This window comes from Pelobates fuscus, chromosome 1 (genome assembly GCF_036172605.1).
Source record: "Pelobates fuscus isolate aPelFus1 chromosome 1, aPelFus1.pri, whole genome shotgun sequence".
NCBI classification, from domain to species: Eukaryota; Metazoa; Chordata; class Amphibia; order Anura; family Pelobatidae; genus Pelobates; species Pelobates fuscus.
In genome coordinates this window covers 476,585,727-476,605,285 of record NC_086317.1, presented here as the reverse complement: position 1 = coordinate 476,605,285, position 19,559 = coordinate 476,585,727, and the positions used below count along the sequence as shown (strand labels likewise).

General features: G+C 40.9%; 1 protein-coding gene across 5 annotated transcripts in view; it reads right to left on the bottom strand.

Annotated features, from left to right (window-relative positions):
- The window catches only part of GDPD5 (glycerophosphodiester phosphodiesterase domain containing 5), a 225,507-nt gene that overhangs the window by 18,203 nt on the left and 187,745 nt on the right, over positions 1–19,559 (bottom strand). For all 5 annotated transcript variants that reach the window (XM_063432230.1, XM_063432266.1, XM_063432238.1 and 2 more), the window contains exons 9-12: positions 12,638–12,720; positions 8,709–8,859; positions 7,286–7,507; positions 2,328–2,482 (exon numbers count right to left, since the gene is read on the bottom strand). In XM_063432230.1, the coding sequence (XP_063288300.1) occupies positions 2,328–2,482; positions 7,286–7,507; positions 8,709–8,859; positions 12,638–12,720 (611 nt within the window). The remainder of the gene's footprint in view (positions 1–2,327; positions 2,483–7,285; positions 7,508–8,708; positions 8,860–12,637; positions 12,721–19,559) is intronic.

The window sequence follows — 19,559 nt, the reverse complement described above, 5'->3', positions numbered from 1 at the left end:
GGGGTAAAATTTTGACCGACTGCACACGTGGCTTCTGCCCAAAATAGTTCTATAAGAAAAGTAGTAGCGGTTGGTCACTTTCAGCAGTCCCAAACGAAAAAAACTACCAGTTTCTCTGGCTCATTGGTAGCGATTGTTCGGTAGGATTGTTCGCATGAACTATGCGAACAATCCTACCGAAGGCAATCTCCCGAGATTCTTGGAAAAGAAGCAGGCGTTTGTCAAAGTTCAGCGGTATTCGCGAGTTTCTCTGTCCGATTTCAGTTCCATACGCTCGACGACTGAACATAGCAGCCTGCGTTCCTTTGACAACTCAGTTTCCACGTGTTCGTGCATATGAACGGCAGCCACCCAGCCGAACACTTAGGCTACAAAGGATGGAGGTGTCAGGAGAGGTTAATAGGGGTTATCAAACCCAGAGGTCTGCAATTTGTGAGTTTTTTTGGCTCCCGAACTGTAACACAAACCAAGTATTTTAAGGGTCGGTTACATGACCCATAGTCCTTGGGCAGGAGGCTACCTAGCAGGTTTCTCCAAGAGCTTGTGGCATAGGCATATTTGCCACAACTTTAATTAACCAGATGACCTCATGTCAATAAAGTGGACTAGGTGCCGTGGTCCCATTCTTTTAACCCCACAATGTAAAACATTGAAGTTTTATTTATTTTTAATAATTGGAATGTTTACATTGGAGGGTTAAATCCACCTCGAGTCACGAGCATACTGACATCGACTAGAGGTGCTTCCGTGGCACTGACAGATTCAAACATATTCACCTGACGTGAAAGCCCATAGGAAAGCATTGATTATTTGCGGAAGCTTGAATGCACACCTATGTGCCTTAGGTCCCCAATGCTACCGAGAGTGCTTAATGCTCATAGTCCCTAACTGTACGTTACTTATTGGTCTTACAGAAGGCCTATCATCTGGGTCCTGGAGGGGAATGGTCCGGTGTTACACATCCCGCACAGGGGAATGGCCCGGCGTTTCACATCCTGCACAGGGGAATGGCCCGGTGTTTCACATCCTGCACAGGGGAATGATTCTAGACTAAGTCTGTGGGTGGGAACATTTGGATATATTGCTGGCATAGAATTCCTTTGTAACGCCATAAATTAAGTTAATGTTATATCAGGTCTCCTGAATGATAAATAATGATAAGGTGATCTATTAAATGTTTTTTTGTTTTTTTCTTCCAATTCTTGTTTACTTGCATATTCTTAGAACATCCCTAAGTCTACACATCTACATTGCCAACACTTGCTCACTCTGCAAGGAGGAACATTAGCTGTGCCAAAATGAAGAGGCTCAGGGCTGCCATATCTTATGTCCATTAAGAACAGGCCTGCAATTTTGGTTCTGGAAGCTCCTCGGGGGTGACATGCCTACTATCTAATACCATCTTGATTATTGTATTATAAAGGTTGTACTTATTATTTTTATATGGTGGAGGTTATTCACATTTCCTTTACACATAGGTGCGCACTTTATATTTACAGTTTCTCCTGCTTTATTATACGTTTGTATACTTTGCGTATCTGGACAGCTTGTGTTGGCAAGACCATTATGCTGTGGTACTGGGACAGTTCCCCTCGGAATTGAACTGAGTGGGAATTAACCATAGGTCATTCTGAATTCATTTTTTAATAGGTGTCGTGTACTCTTTACGTTTGGCCTAGCTTGCAGGAGTACAAGGTCACAGATATGAAGAAGCTGCTGACAATTAAAGGATGGGATCAAAAAACAAATAGAAAATAAAAGTTGCAGATAAAGAGTAACATGGTTGAAGTTTAATGGGAATTGGCCATAAAACACTAAGCAGGATTGGAGTGGGTGAATGGAAATGTAAAAGATAATTGTAGGACAATAGATCTGCACTATAAATGTAAGCTTGGAAGGGCTTGCACTGTAAAACAGAATTGGTGGTGGTGGTGGTGGACCTCCAGAAATCTGAAGTATAAAAGAAATTGGAGATTCACATCTTCCAATGGTACCAAAATTATCCTCCTTGGGCTGATTTCTGGTGTTGCGTCTTTGGCAACACCAGGGACAAACCTTCAGAGATAGCAGTGTGAGCACAATGTTGAAAAAACAAACCCATGCTGTGATGATTTCTGACCATATATTACAAGAAGCTTCATCAGCAGCTCTGGGGCAGGAGACCAACAGTGGTGACAGTCAGACTGACACGTATCTCCTTTATGGTGATGCCCCGTATACTATGATTAGGCCCCTTCACAGTCTACTTATCAACTTCACTAACCGTGCAACCTTTCCATTGCTGTAAAAATATATATAAATACATAAACACAGAGAGGGACCTTTACCTGATGTCGTCATCCATTATTTCAGTGTATCGCAGATTTAGCATTGTGATCCCTCTTTCTCTCAGATGTTTGAAGTCTTTAACGTTGGACGCATGCTGAATACCAGGTGCCAGTTTTTGGACCAGCTGTCGGTCACTGTCGGAGAGCCAAATCACCTGCAGGAACAAGGACATTCTAATTAACTCTCTAACCATAGTATGTTATTCATCTTGTGCTAAATAATGAAAAGAAAACAGGATATTACTCTCTACGTACATTCTCCGTAATATCCAGACAGTTAAACCAACACCAGTTACTACTTGCCATTTTGACCAAAATTTAGCAATTTGGTTTTCAATTCACTACAATCCATTGTGTATTAACTATCCAGAGCTGCACCTCACTAATTGTGTAAGTTGTGTTTCAAACTACATCCAAAGTGTGGAAAGCTTTTATCTTTTCCATGTTTTTTTTTCCCATTTACAGTATTGGTTTACGTACTTTAACAGCTATCACAATGAAGCTGCAGCGGTCGCTATAATGACAGAACAGTGTAAATGTTAAAACAAACCCGGTAAGGGGTTGTGGTAGGAAAAATAAAATGTAAGCTTTAAAATGTTAAGAATGTAACCAGAACTGTGCCAATTTATGGATGCCCAAAACACATAGCTTATTTGATAATATAAAATAAAGGCAACCAAGTATCAGCCCTCGCCTTGTTTTTAAAAAAAAACTTTAAAGTCAATAAAATGTCATCATTTGATCTGCGTGGCAGAGAAAATTAAAGTAGCTGGAAAATCCATTTTCTATAAATGTCACAAAGACATTCACAGTCACTTGACCAAGTCATTGTAACATGTAAATTGTGACATTTGTAGCTGCAATTTGCGAAGTATATAACAATTACAGCCACTCTGGAATAAACAGGATTTTTCTAATTAAGCGCTAGCCTGATGGTATTTAATGCCCTGCAGGCCTGGTGGGTAACGGTTTAACAAACACAAAGTGACCACATATTGCTTAACCCCTTAAGGACACATGACATGTGTGACACGTCATGATTCCCTTTTATTCCAGAAGCTTGGTCCTTAAGGGGTTAAACCCTGTAGCGATACACTATCAATGCTGGCTGAGGGTGATCAAAGTGGTAGTCTAGCAACAGAGTGTATTCAGTATAGTATCGAGCTAACACCAGAAAATGAAGTATCCCTTGAATGCTCATTTGAATAAATAAATGTGTCCGTATTTAATCACAAGCTGCTAAACAAAATGGCTATAACCCTGCACAGCATTTTATTTGAATCTTACAGACATAGTGTAATAAGTTAGATAATTCTGCATTCAACTTCATGATGGTCAGTATGGTAATATATACAAGGTGTAACACGTTCTATGGAGCGTCGCCTATGCAGAAGGAAGGATTCTCAACATATTAAGAGTCAAAATCAAACATAGCTTGAATGAAATAAAAATGTATAAGGAATAAAGTATAGTCAACCGTTAAAATGAATTAAACTGCTTAATATGTATTATGTAACTAAATAAGAATGGACACAGAATACAGTGTATTCTAAAGGAGATGGTAGGAAAGCCACATAAAGTGTGTTTAGAAAAGAATACTAAATAATAATTTACACTTATATAAATGATGAACACATTTAGCAATCAAAAACCTTTAATAAAATAAAAGCGTTGGAGGTGTAGCCCATCTCTCCAATCACGCATTCAGCCTATACTACATGTAATGCCGTACATCATGCCACGTCTCCTGGTTAGTTTATTATCTATAAAAGAAAGGGAGACCTCACACAGGAAATACCAAATGTCTTATCGGGCCTTTTCATAGGCCCCACCCACTATTTATAGTCCCCTCCCACAATATAATACTGTTTGTCTTGCCTCTGACTATCACATTCAGGACTTCTCTATGGTTGTACCCTTGCTATGGAACTTCCTTCTCAGCTCCATTCCCTCAAAATCAAATCACTGGAGACTCACATCTGAAGTATATCGATTAAACTCTTACCAGCTTTCCCTCCCCGTACCTTATGAACCCACCGTTTCTCCTGCAGCTCTGACATCTGAAAAACGTATTGAAAACTCTTCCAGTAACCCACTTTTCCCATACATGCAGTATATGTTACCCCTTGCCTGGTGTGTCATTTTACTGCACTCCCTCGAGAATGTAAACTTGTTTGAACAGGGCCCTCAACACCCTCTGTTCCTGTACGTTCAATATGCACCACATGGACCATCATCTCTCACAACTCCAAGAATTTCAAAGGAAACACTGTCTCCTTGACTCATTACTAGCTCATCAACGCTAACAGAGTATGTAGCCAAAGGGAAAAGTCAAGGTGAATTCAAAGTGATGTTATATTTCCATTCAGCTATGTCGGCCTTAAATTTACTTTGAATTCTCACGTCAGTAAATATCCCTGTGACGGTCCATCATTCACAATGTAAGAAGGCCAATCTGACAGAAATGCTGCCGTGCTGGGTGCAACAAACATCACGCCTGTGAGCTGGATTGATTCTGTGGATTGTGGGAGTGAAGTCGTGTGTTAGAGAGATGACATCCTAAGAACCTCATGTTTAATATCTTTCATTCAAAAATCATTTTCAAATACAAAACAAACTCACCTATTATGAGAGGCGCACGCAAGAAGACAAAAAATTACACTTCAAATTCTCAATATCAATCATAAACTTTCAAACGTCAAACCGCCAAATGTCAGAAATGTTATGATTTTTTTTTTAAATTGATTTTAGCCAAGCAGCAGTTCGTGTGCGAGGAACATGTCACCTCCCTTTCCACTTCTTTTGATTTCTGTCAAAGCAAGAACGCAAGCTACACAGGTTTAAAAAGAGAGATGTAACCCTTTATTTGCATGACTTCTATGACTGCACCTGTGGAGCCATTTTCCCCTGCTTTGAGTTACAATTATAAATCCCCTCAATGGGGGTGGGGTGATACTGATAAATCAACAGCACAAACAGGTATTTGTGAACGGCTGTAGTTTACTTATTTTTGCCATTGCATTGTAAATGGTAAACAGACTATGTAAAAAATAAAAATTATTTTAATAAAAGTGGGTCTGCCCACATCTGGCATTCACTATGACAATGCCATCACACAGAAGTGGTTATAGAGCCTGGAGTCCACGGGCACTGTCCCTGCTTTCAGTGTTAAACTATTTTGAGTAGTTTAACATTAACATATTTAATTACTAAAGTTGGAATTCAAAGTGAACTTCAAATTTAGGTCAAAATAGCTGAATTGGCAAAACATATCTAAATCAGCAATGCATTCAGCCCGGTTAGTCAGTTGGAATTGTCCCATTAGCCAATAATCCTGTATATAAAGGTCCCTGGCTGAACACAGCCAGCCCCTACTGGAGGTGTGGCTAAGGCAGAGATTACCCATTTCCTTGTTGCCATACAAATTCATACAAGCAATGTACCCTGTTGTGATAGGCTGAAAGTGGCCTGCTGACACTCTAAGCCAATCCCGGCCGCCCATTGCTGCTCAGGTTAATTTTTTTATCATTAATACAAACCGCACAGAGGGTAATGGGCTACTGTGGACTCTCGTTTAACATTAAAAACGGTTTAACGCTGAATGGAAGAATGACACCAGGGGACTCCAGACAACCATAACCACATCAATCAGATAAAGCAATTACAATTCCTGCAGTGTCACTTTAAGGATAGAGAGCAGAGGTCTATGAGAGAAGTAGGTTATCTCCCAGGAGCAGTTTCAGCAGCCATGGCTTCGTTCCGACGGTGTGCACCCATCGGCAGAGTCATGGTTCATGCATGTCGTGCCACTGCTCATCACTTTTTCTTCAGAGTTGAAGAAGTCTATGCCGGGCGTGGCATACACACAATGCGCCATAGCAACACAATCGATATACACAGTCCAGAACGAAGACTTCCTGCTCTCTGATTGACAGGTCTGAGGGGCACTATTAACAAATCACTGCGGTTCCAAGCAACGGTCAGAGCCAAGTGTTTACTTTTACAATAATACAAAGTTGTGATGGTTCTTAAAGCTTACTCCCCTTCTTCACAATTAACTCACTGATCAGACTTCCCAATAGTGTCTAAACTGCAATCTGTAATGAATGCTAGTGCCAAGCTTCCCTTCCTTACCCACCGCTCCACACATCTCTCACCTAGGCATTGTATTGGCTTCAGGATCCAGTTTATACTATCGGAAGATACAACAAGGCCCTCTACTATCCCACCTCTCATTACATTTCCACTTTCATTTACAAATACATCCTTTCTTGATGGCTTTGCTCTGCTAGTAAACTTTTAGTTTATTCTCACCCACTGGTCCTACCTGGTACTATCGAACTGCCCACTAATCTCCAGTACTATAAGAGTCTACGAAAACACATCTCTTTATTATCTTCTGTTTTCTTACCGCAATGTGAAACACTGTCACTTCAGAGATACAACAATGTTTACATTGCGGAGCTAAACACACTTTCAGCATCTGTAACCCTGACGGCCACCAGATGGTGCTTCCGCATGCATGACAGAGTTACTCCTTTCTTGACGTTCAACGTCCTTGCGCATTGTATGAGGATGCCAAGTGTTCCATCGGTGCTTCACAGAGAAGCACTGGATTTGATGCGTCTCTAGGACTGCACAAAATTGTCATCACGCCTGATGACATCAGGGAAGACGGGCCGAGCTTTGGAGCAAAGGCTGTATCAACACTGGATTACAGGTTAGAAAAGGATTCATTTACTTGCTTTGAGATATATATATATATATATATTATTTTTATTTTTTAATATGTATATATATATATATTTTTTTTTTTTTTAAAGGGGGCCCCAGAATCTAAAAAAGACCCCTCAAACTCTTTAAGGAAAGAATATTTTATAGTGTTCCTTTAAAACGATTGTATTTGGTGTGTATGCCAACCTCTTTTTTTTTTTTTAAAGAAATAATGTAAAACTCACAAGCTCCTGTGGAATGCCGGATGCCAGGATGGTATTGATGGTGATATTGATGCGGTCTTTGTAGTGAGGATGCGCGGGGGGAAGGGGGAGAGATTTAAAGAGGACCGTTACATTGCTTTCCTTTGCTAGTTGCAAGAGGTCTATCAGCTTACAGATCGACTGGTTTCCAGCTTCAAAAATCTCGGAAGGAGAAAGTGAACTCACTGTCCAAAACGGATCATCCTGTGCAATTAAAGAAAAACAATTAAAACATTTTATTAGATTTGCAGGTTTGCATTTCACAAATTCCTTTTCAATTTTCAACGTGTCACTTGTTCGTAAATAAACCCAACATTGCATTTATTGCCCCATGTTTTCTATTATTGTTAAAAAAAATTCTACATTTATTTTACTTATTTTTTAGGTTTTAATTTCCCCAAAAATGGAATCTTGCATTTTCATGGTTAAATGCTTAATAACAATGGAAGTGACTCTCAAGCTGTTAACAATGATCAAATGAGCTAGCACAGCAAACTATTTTTTTGTTCAACGGCTCCGTACAGTATTTCATGAAAAAGCTTTTTTTTCTGAAGTAAAGTTGGTTCCTTAGCAACGCGAAGTCGTAGCTCTGCTTTGCCAATGAACTGTACAAATCCAGGAGGTCACACACAAAGCTCGTTATTTTCTGCATGGTGTGCGAAGAAGAATGAATATCAAGTTTAGAAAATGGCAAGAAAATGTTTTCAAAAATTGCTGTTCTTCATTAAAGTATTGAATGTCTCTGAAAAGGATTCGCTGCTCTGTTAAATAGGAAGGAAGGTAGGCACACACCAAACAGGATGGAGCAAATGGAGTCTTTGCTGTGGGCAACACAGTGCTGGGTTTAAAAATAAAAACAAAATAACACAAAAGGACAAGTTGAAGGATAATTTATTAAAAAAAAAGTGCTACTGGGGAGGGGTCACCCGTAGAATGAGCGTGCCATTTCCCTGGTTTCCATAGTGACATCCCAGAATTTTTAATACTGTGTACTTATCCCCTGTATTTAGCAAATATTCATTTCTGGAGTCTGAAACATAAAATAAAATGTAGAAACGACCACACCTGTATTTAACCTCTATCCTGTAACTGGGCACTGGGTAACTAGATCCCACCATAACTCCCACAACCCCTAGCCTACAACTAGTATCTGACCCCAACTCCCATATTTTCTGTCCAAACACTAACCTATAATCCTACTACCAATCTACCTCTAATTCTGCATGCAAACTGACTGCATCTACCATCACTCTCTGCCAAGTCTTGTTTGAAAGCAGATCCTTGGTATTCTTTTATAGCATCAATGTATCCGTAATGCTGCAGAATATCGCCATCTACATTAAAATATAGGCACTGGCTCTCATCAGAACAATTAAGTAAAAATGAAAAAAAAAAAAAAACCTACCTTTAAAAACCACTCCCCAGCATTGAGCCTCTCCAGATCGGTCCAGTTGGCCATCGAGGAGGGCTCGGAGGAGAGGGAAGGGAAGACACTGTCCACATTGGTGGTCCGCCTCAGTGAGCTATCGTGCATTAAGAATGGGATTCCATCGTAGCTGAGAATACACACAGTGACAGGTGAGTTAGCCAACACTGTTACAGTACATACAGTGCGTACAATAAATAAACACAGATTATGGTAAATCGCAAGTCACGGATACTTTTAACCTCTGAGTCGTCCACGCCGTCTCACATTTTACACGGATACCCCGAGCATACATACAAAGCGGCTTTTAATGCAATGTCAGGGATTAAACTTGTTTATATAACAATTACCGGTATTAGTGACATTGGTCTCTGATTATTTGAACCAGCTATACCAATGCTGAGAGCCAGGATGTAACATCACCCCAGAAACAGTGTCAGATTGATCTCGGCAGCTAACCACTGGACACCAGGGATGCCGAGACAAATAAAAATATGCTTTTGGTGAGACAGTCCCGATTTCAGGCTACAATCCCAATGTCCTGCTTTAGTTACCTGGTGTACCACATTCGGTGTACCACATTCGGTGACACCAGGGAACTGTCCACAGGCAGCACAGTGCGAACCTATCGTTGGTTGCACTTGTGCATTGCAGCGGGCACTAACACCATGCCAATAATGCTTGGGGGCATTGCAGGGAGACCAAAAATAAATAAATATGTAAATAGTTCCAACCCCAGGCATCCGATAACCAAAGTGCACAAATGGTTACATATTTATTTTCCATTTATAGAGAATAGAATTGAGAATGTATCTATATACTGAAATGAACAGCTTGACTGTAGATATTTCCACCGTTCATCTCTCAAGTTTACCAGTTTGATAACATGTCAGATGTTCTACCAAATGTTCGATACGTTATTCCATAACTTGTACGAGCCGAGTGTTTTGTTCTATACTTTTTCCTGCATTTTTCATCTTTTAGGTATTAGTAAAAGCGGACTGTTCCCTTGCTGCCTAAAACCTCCCACCCCTTGGCAGGTGACATTCTAATAATATAATGTCATTCACTTCACCTGTCAGTGGTTTTAATGTCTACAATAAGCTGCTATACTTACCTGCAATCAGTGGTGTATTTCGGATTTGTGCTGCCCTAGGCACAACTAAATTTGGGCAACCCCAAAATGAAAATTTGCCCTCCCAATTCGTGTCAAGGCCACTTTTTTGACTGACAGACACATGCCCTCATTGATACATGCACTGATATACACTCACTGACATATACACAGTCATTAGCACACACATACAGTCATTGGCGCACACACTGTTGAACCAACACACACTTTCACTGACAGACACACACTGACACACCCACTCACTGACAGGCACACACTCTCAGATACACATAAAATGACATACAAACACTGACACACTCTCACAGGCACACCCATTCTCACTGAAAGACGCACACACTTTCCCTCACTCACACACTGACAGCTACACTCACTCACAATAAAGTGGACAGCCCCAGAACACGAGGCAAACAATGCATTTGTCTGGGAGCTTGGGGTGGAATTTTTTTTGGTGCCCCCCCTGAAAGTGCCGCCCTAGGCGAACGCCTTGTTTGCCTTGTGGTAAAAACATCCCTGCCTGCAATCCAGAGCCTGTGATGATGCAAAATGTAAATGTATCAAAAATCAAGTGAAGAAATGGCATTGTTTAAATTGTCACACCAAAAGGACAGCAAGCCCAGTAGATTCAGATGTAGTGGCTTTGGTGGTTAAAGTGTCCATTTAAACACATGCCACCATTACGGTCAGGTAGGAAACACACCTGCATTTCTGAGGAAGAACACAATCTGAGATCATCAGCCTGGATGGAACCACTTGGGTTATAGGTAGTTACCACCCCTTCACTCTTGGAACATTAATGATTAATGGGATCATGAGTCGTGAAATATCATCATGGTACCTGAGCCCCAGTTTGAACCTTTGGCTTCTTTATGAACAATCCAGTTATGTGAAAAAGCCGCTCAGTGCTTTGACTGGGTTTAAATAAAAAATGCATCCATATTGTCAAAAACACATGCTGACCAAGTGCACAGTGCTGCCACCTAATGGCCCTGGGCACATGTGACTGTGAGGAAGCCATACTCGGGATCACCAGGCCATTTGTTCACCCACCAGTTCTGTCTTGGCTTATACGATAAATGTGCACAAAAAGAAATAAAAAATGAAGGCATACGCTAACAATCTGGCTACTAGAACAATGTACAGATTTTATTTCTAGTGAGAATACTTGTTCTTGCCTCTAATTGTAGTGAGAGCTATCCTTTGGAGGACACGGCTGGTGTTAAAACATAGAACCGTCGGCAAATGAAAGCCATTTTGATTTCTTAATTGATGCTATTCTGCGTACTGCCAAACATTGCTATTAGCAGGAATGTATTACCTCTGATTTATGTAAAAAGATTTGTGATATGGAAGGATGCAGGTTAGATATTCAGAATATAGAGGCCATGATTTTCCCGGTCTTACAGCGAGTTACTAGGTTCCATCTAACTACTTCCTGACAACCAGCTGAAAGTGTTAACATTTGTGTATTTGGACTGGTTAGGAAGATTAATACTTCAATGCAGATGAGGGACAAAAGGTAGACCCACTTCAGCCATTGTAGCACTAAAACCCCCATGATGCTTTGTCAATCTTGAGGCTAGGAAAGGACCATTGGAGTTTTAACCCACCATATTGTTTCAAAACTCTGTTAATTTGTCAGTATAGATTAGTAATGTAAGCCCTGAATATTTTACAGTCCCTTTGGCTATACTCCACAGAGATTTACCTTCACATGTCCTAATTCCCTACTGACATTTTGTCCAGCAGTCTGCCAGGTCACAAATCCTCGCTCACTGCACAATACTGTGTTTTCTGTCACGTCACCAAGCCCCATTATATATGTGTTTCCTCCCACCAAACTCCAGGTCACCAAGCCCCATTATATATGTGTCTCCACTCTCCTCCCACCAAACTCCAGGTAACCAAGCCCCATTATATATGTGTCTCCTCCCACCAAACTCCAGGTAACCAAGCCCCATTATATATGTGTCTCCTCCCACCAAACTCCAGGTAACCAAGCCCCATTATATATGTGTCTCCTCCCACCAAACTCCAGGTAACCAAGCCCCATCATATATGTGTCTCCTCCCACCAAACTCCAGGTCACTAAGCCCCATTATATATGTGTCTCTCTCCTCCCACCAAACTCCAGGTCACCAAGCCCCATGATATGTCTCTTCCCCCACCAAACCCAAGTCACATTTTATTGGTGGTGCATGGTAATGTATAAATATAGGTTGAAAAGGTTCCATAATTCCTTTACTGCTGCTGCTGTTGTTGTTGTTGTTGTTTAGTGGAGTTTAGGAAAAAATTACAATTCAACTTGAAGAAGTGCTTTTTTACTTCAAAATGTCAATGCTCCATTGATCGATAAACTGTTAGCCCACATACTAGAATACTGATCATCGTGCTGTATGGCCTCCGGACAGCTTTCAAGGAATATGCACATTCTGATTAAACAGCTTCTCTACTCAATGAACTCTGTCAAGGTTAATCACTATAATGGGAATTGTGAGAAACTGGCAAATGAATTGCAGAATTTATGCCAGAATAGTTGAGCTGGAGAAATCCACAAATCTTCTTTGATCTTATTGCAAACAATAGGTAAAATCCCCACTCTTCCAGTCTTAATGGTGACCTCATGTCCATTGTACAATCCTGTTAATATACAGGTCACAAGAGGATTTGTTTTTCCCCCTACATATTCCTACATTGGTAAGATGAACATCACATGAACATTTATCTAACAGAGTTGTAAATGCATTTAATTAATAATTATTTATCCATTTCTCACCTTATCATGACATCAGTCTGAAGTCCATACACATCATTTTCCAGTGCTCGTTTAAAAGACATTAACGTGTTTTCTGGAGCTAGCTGAAAAATAAAATAGCGAGAAGATATTCAAAGGAAATGAAATAATAAAGCACATTACTTCTCGGTTTTAAAGCACACCTGTGCTATTGTGAATGTATAAAAGGGGCATTCTAATCACAAAAACTGCAACGGTTAATTTGGATCATTTATGGTGCAGAAAGGGCTCGGCTGCTGATTGGCTAATGCTAGAATCGTTTCCACATAAGCCCAACCAATGCTGAAAGAGCCGAGAGCAGCTCTGGATTTACAGCCTTTGATTACTGTCCAAAGAAAAAACACGAATGCACTTCACGAAGAATGCACTGCGCGTAAAATGCACTGCGCGTAGAATTGGTATAGTCAGTATATGTACTTTTTAATATACATAGCAATATATTATTTATAGGACATACTTAAAAACTAGAGAAATCTCAAAGTATCCTTCCTGGTAAAATATTTTATAAATGAAATAAATATTTTCCCCGTGATCTAGTGGGGTAGGTTCATGATGATTACTTGGTTGTCTGTTTTCTAGCAAAGGGTCTTCACCACCACCCGGTGCAAACCTCAATCGCTTCTTCATGTCCGGCGCTCTGTGAGTCTAAGTGCAGGCAGGAATTCCCACTGTCAGTGCTCTGACCCCTTCACAGAGTGCCAGAACGAGAGGGAGCAAATAATACGGTCTTCACCAGGGAGAGGTACAGACCACGTGCTACACCACAGACCACCAGGTAATCATTTGTATTTAATATATTGCTGGTGCAGTTCAAACAATTGTAAATTAACTTGCACTTTTCATGGGAGGCAGCCGTATCCTTGACCAGAGTGCCCTAAGGCGGTTACTGATGGAATCCAAAATAAAGAACACATTGTATTTTCCCTGCAATTGAACGTAAGTTTGCATTTTGACCAATAGGGGGAGGAAAATGCTAAAGTATTTAAAGTGCACCTGCCATGCCTCACGTTAAGCAGAGCACACATTTTATCTTAATGTTATATTAACCAAAGTGTAGAGAGGAATAGATAGTGTTTTGTTTTCGATTATTGCTTTATACTGGATGTTACAGTTATTGCACTGGTTTAGAAATAAGGGGATGGGAGAGAGGGATGGGCAAGGGGGAGGGGGGGGACTGAGGAATGTTGGAGGGGATCTGACATTTTTGAGAGAGTACTCACGTGTCCATGCATAAAGTGGCCTTAAATGGTCTGAACTGGACATTGTGAGAGAAATGGCTGCCTCCTATTAAGATGAAGATTTGAGAATGTGACTGTCCCTTTAATCTCACGTGTTGGTGAAACGGTGATTTGCAAATAAAATAGTGCTTGTAAAACTCATATTTCTCACAAAGTCTCTGTGCAGTAAATGGAGTGTACGGACCATTAACCCCTACATGACCAGGGTTCGGGAGACTCCTTGTTCTTACAGACTTTATAAGCCATGAGCAAATGTTGAAACTGGGTCTAAGAAAAAGGGGATAAAAGCAGCAAGCTCCCTTTATCCCACTTCGTCTCACAGTCCGATCACTCACTTAACCACAAACTGTAGCAAAATAATATCTAAACGGCACAACCCAGCCAAGCCGGGACCGACTATATAGGAGAGAGAGATTTATTTCCAAATCAGCCCTTTTGCCTTAATTTTGCAATTTGGATTCATGTTCACAACAATTTGGAGTTTAGTGAATGCTCCAATCACAGAGCAGTGCACTCTACTCCGGTCCTCCATGAGTTAATCTGCTCACCCATACTCTGTGTGGATAACCTTCGTCATTATGTGATGCTGAAAATCTTCAGTTCATGGCTCTATTGCATTTCACAACAGGGATGGCAATTCTCCCAGCATGCTTATGGAGGGAACGCCAAGGGCACATTAAAACAGACAGCTTGTATCTAATGTTACAAAGTCTGTGAAATCTGGCATGATAGATACATTCTAACCCGGAATTATCTGGAAGTACCTAGAATGTAATCAGCACTGCGGAATTTGTTGGCGCTTTATAAATGGCCGTAATATGCTCTGGACTAGATTTTGCTATTGGGAGGTGTGACACGGACAAGATAAGGGTAGGAAAAAAAGTGTTTTTCTTTGCAAAACTTTTAGTTATTTTGTTTTTGTATGTAGATCCTACGATTTAGAACACGTCACGAAGATTAGATTTCATGTCAGTTCAGATCTATATGGCCACTCGAGAATAGTGGAGCATAAGAGAATTGTATCAAACTGGAATAGAGCCGTCCACTCACCCTGCCCGTGCTCTGTGTCATACAGTGTGAAGATAGTGAAGAAGCTGCCATATTACTTACTTAGGGCAAACCAGCTCCGCTGGTTGTGTTTACATGGATGAAAAGTTACAAGCGATGCGTCAGCTGCCCGGATAGTGCGAGCATTGATTTTACTGTCTTCAGATCACGATAAGCACCCAGCATAATCCACAGCCAGGTCCGCAGATCTAATCTGGGCTGTAGCTGGCAGATCCAGCTCTCAGCTCATTACATAATGCTTTGTCACAGTCTGTTTAGTCTTGACATATCACCAAACTATCCCACCGGGTACAAATAAAACATCTGTCATGGTTTACAGCCAGTTCATGACACCGAGGTTGAAACCTGAGACACTTCAGATGGTTACTTTCAATATTCACTATCTTGGCACACACAGCCACCGGTTATTGGAATTGTAAGGTAACGGAATCTTAGGTAGCGAGTAGCGCCAGGCTTTAAGGCTTAGATTTGGTGCTAAGTGTTAGATTTAGACATTGGGCTAAGCAATATAATGAAGCATCTCTTAATGGTTTAGGCATTAGAGAGAGATCAAGTTTCACATGGTCTTTTAATTCAGATGAATCCCGTGAGAACCTGGTGAAGATCTTTTAAACAGAAGCCTCTCAATCCATTATTATTATTTTTATTATTATTATGATATTTATAGAGCACCATCAAATTCCGCAGCGCTTTACAATGGGTGGACGAACAGACATGTAGTTGTAACCAGACAAGTTGGACACACAGGAACAGAGGGGTTGAGGGCCCTGCTCAATGAGCTTACATGCTAGAGGGAGTGGGGTAAAATGACACAAAAAGGTAAGGATAGTATTAGACTAGTGACAGTTGCAGAAGAGGAATCAGTCAGGAGCTATTAACAGTTTAATTGATACGCTTTTATGAAGAAGTGGGGTTTTAACGATTTTTTGAAGGAGTGGAGACTGGGTGAGCATCTAATGGAGGAGGGAAGCGAGTTCCACATGAACGGTGCAGCCCTCAAGAAATCTTGAAGGGGAGCATCAAAGGTGGGAGTACGGACAGAAGATAGACGTAAGTCTTCAGCAGAGCGTAAGGGCCTAGACGGGACATACTTGTGTATAAGGGAGGATAAATAGGTGAGAGCAGCATTATGTAGCGATTTGAAAGCAAGAACCAGAATTTTAAATTGAGCTCTATATTTTATAGGAAGCCAATGTAGGGACTGACAGAAGGGTGAGGCATGGGAGGTGCAGGCGGACAGGAAGATGAGCCTCGCTGCCGCATTCATTATGGACTGTAACGGCGCATGTTGGGAGCACGTAAGACCACTGAGAAGCGGATTACAGTAGTCAAGGTGAGAAAGGACAGTGGAATGGACCAACACCTTAGTCGCATCTGGCATTAAGTAGGGGCGGATGCGCGCAATGTTTTTGAGATGGAAATGACAGGATTTGGCGATAGACTGAACATGAGGCTTGAAGGAGAGGTCGGAGTCAAAGAGAACACCTAGGCTCAATACTCAATACATACTGTATGAGTCTGAACGCACTACGCCACTCATATGTATCAACACTCTCTAGAAACTACTGTGTAAAAGAAGAAAAACTACCACAACAAGAGGACATAGACTTAAATTAGAGGGGCAAAGGTTTAAAAATAATATCAGGAAGCATTACTTTACTGAGAGGGTAGAGGATGCATGGAATAGCCTTCCAGCTGAAGTGGTAGAGGTTAACACAGTAAAGGAGTTTAAGCATGCGTGGGATAGGCATAAGGCCATCCTAACTATAAGATAAGGACAGGGCTAATGAAAGTGTTTAGAAAACTGGGCAGACTAGATGGGCCGAATGGTTCTTATCTGCCGTCACATTCTATGTTTCTACCCTTCATGAATGATCATAAGGTGGTCCTGAAAACGTCTCTTAGTTCTAAGCGTACATCAATGTATAGGATACATCTCTCTCTTGTCTTGTTCTTTTAGCTCTCACTATTTTTTTTTTTTCAAAATGTATTTAAAAAGATTAAAAAGTAATATCACAGGTAACAGTTCATTTGGTCGTCACAGTATTATTTGCGTGAATAGCATTGAATCCACCGTATGAATGGTATTCCATATCGTTCTAATAATCTGTATCCGCAAGGTATTAACGAACAGAAAAGCTGTATATCTACTTTAAATTCAATGCCATCTGAATGACAACAGATGGTAACATTCAATGCCACCCACAGCCAATCACCAGCAGCTGCTCAGTGTAGTCAGCTACAAATTAATAAGAAACTCTAGCAAATGTTGAGAATAATTAATTTTTTACCAATTGTATTTTAATTTTCATACATTACAGAATAATCAGTTTCTCCCCTGAAAGAACATTGTAGCAGCTGTTAATTGTCACTCAGGCTTCGGGAAAACATATATGTCATTAGAGAGAGGAAAAACACACATTAAAGACAGGTAGACATTACAAGAAAGTAGACATTTACCAAGGACTGTACTCGTGGACGTGACACCTCTAGGTAGTTACTTACATGCTGAACAGTCCGTTTGTGCTCACAGTACATACCGTGTTCTACCTGCACAGTCGGGGCTTCTCTGTGACATCATGACAAAAGTGAGATGTCCTCAGTTATCCCCCATGACTTACTCATTTCCTGCACTCCATTGGTTAGTCTATATGTCTGATCCAACTGCCCCCCTTTTAGACAAGGCCTCTTTACATGTAATGAACACTTAGCTGAGCAATCTCACAATAACTCGCGTAGAGATGAGGAGATGCTGATTGGCCAGGGCTGTGCTTGGCTTGTCCTGGCTCTGCCCCTATCTACCTCGTTGACAAGCTCGGCCAATCCAATGCTTTCCTATTGTGATTGGCTGAGATAATGATTTCTGATGAGGTCAGACAAACAGGCAGAACAGGGGTAGAGCCAGCAACAGCAGACTGCAAGAAAGGTAAGATTTTGCTATATTTATGGGGACCAGGAGGGAGGCAGGGGGGCTAGATGGTGGTTTTAACACAATAGGATCAGGAATATATGTTTTTGTTTCTGACCCTGTAGTGTTATTTTAATCTAGAAGGGATGCATAAATCCCAGTAAAGTTCAGCTGGGACTCTCACTAAATATGGATGATGGGATGTGTAGTCAAAAACACAATAACTTGGGTAGCTTTGCAAATGTTAAAACCCCTTTCCTCTGCCCTGTATAATCTCTCTGATACCGTGTATGTTATTTATATATTCAGTCTGCGACAGGATACTTAATGACTGGTCAAGGATCATTTCTGTGAATATTTCCTGGGGAAGAATTTCTGCCCTAACACTTCAGTAAATAACCGTGTGGTTACAGTCTAGTTTCCCGAATGATTCCAATTATTTCCAATTATTAACGGAGAGGCCAAACATTTTTTATATCCCCATTAAAATAATTGTATAATAATGTTTAAAGGGATCTTGATTAATGACAAGCTTCAAAGGGGCAATAGAATTCCACACCTGCAGGTCAGGACTTGGTCAGAGTAGAAGTCCTCAAAATGACTGTAAACATGGACAGCTGAACGAGCCAATTACCCAAGCTGCTTTTCTGTCCCAAAACTAAAAGCCACCATTTTTATCTTTCTACAAATGGAAAAGAATGTCGACTAATAGAGCATTCGACACATTGCAAACCAGGTAAATCATATGTGACTAAATATAATGCAATAAAACATACTTAAAACATACTTATGTACTAATTCAAATAGCACAAAAACAGGCACGAAGTACTTAATCCATAGAAGCCATGAAAAGCACTCCAGCGCACACCCAGGGTTGAGTGGTCCTTGTGCGTTGATTCAGAGAAGGGGGAGTTGTCTGGGTCACAGACAGCAAAGATAGTCGCATGCAATCCAGTTCGGTAACTCAATAGAAATCTTATTAGTCATAAAATATATTGCTAACGAACAAATGTCAAGGGGACATGGTGACTGTGCACTGTTTGCCCATAAATAATAATCGTTACTTCTGCCAAGACACATGTTACATTAGCACAGACCAAGCCTTAAATCCATCTCCATATGGCAGCTAGCTGTGTGTGACAGGGACAAAAGCTGACAGTCACCAAGTGATATCAAACTGCAAGAGTAATAAATTATATTCTAATAGGGTAACTCCTGTAGGACTTTATCAGTTTGGTGTAACCCCTTTAAAGTCCTTCTAGAACAGACTTGCCCAAAAGGTAGATCCCCAGATGATGTAGGACTTCAACTCCCATCATGCTTTGCATGATGTTAGAATGACAATGCATCATGGAAGCTGTAGTTATAAAACATCTGGGAATCGACCTATTGGGCACCCAGGTTCTAGAAGGTTGTTACTGTGCATTACCCAAGACCGCACTGTATGTTATATTGAAATATTACAGACTGCACACTGGTATAAATGGCATTGTAGGAGTATCAGAATCCCCAGCCATGCCACGCACAAACACCGCTGCCATCAGCAGAGGTCTGGGGCCACGTCAGCAGAGATTGCGGGTGCAGAATATCGTAGATTATGGAGTGCTTAGCTTGCCTTTGCCCGGCCATAACGGTGCACTGGCAATACGGCATATAATGGTGTTAGGGTAATCAGAGATTGTCTTACATT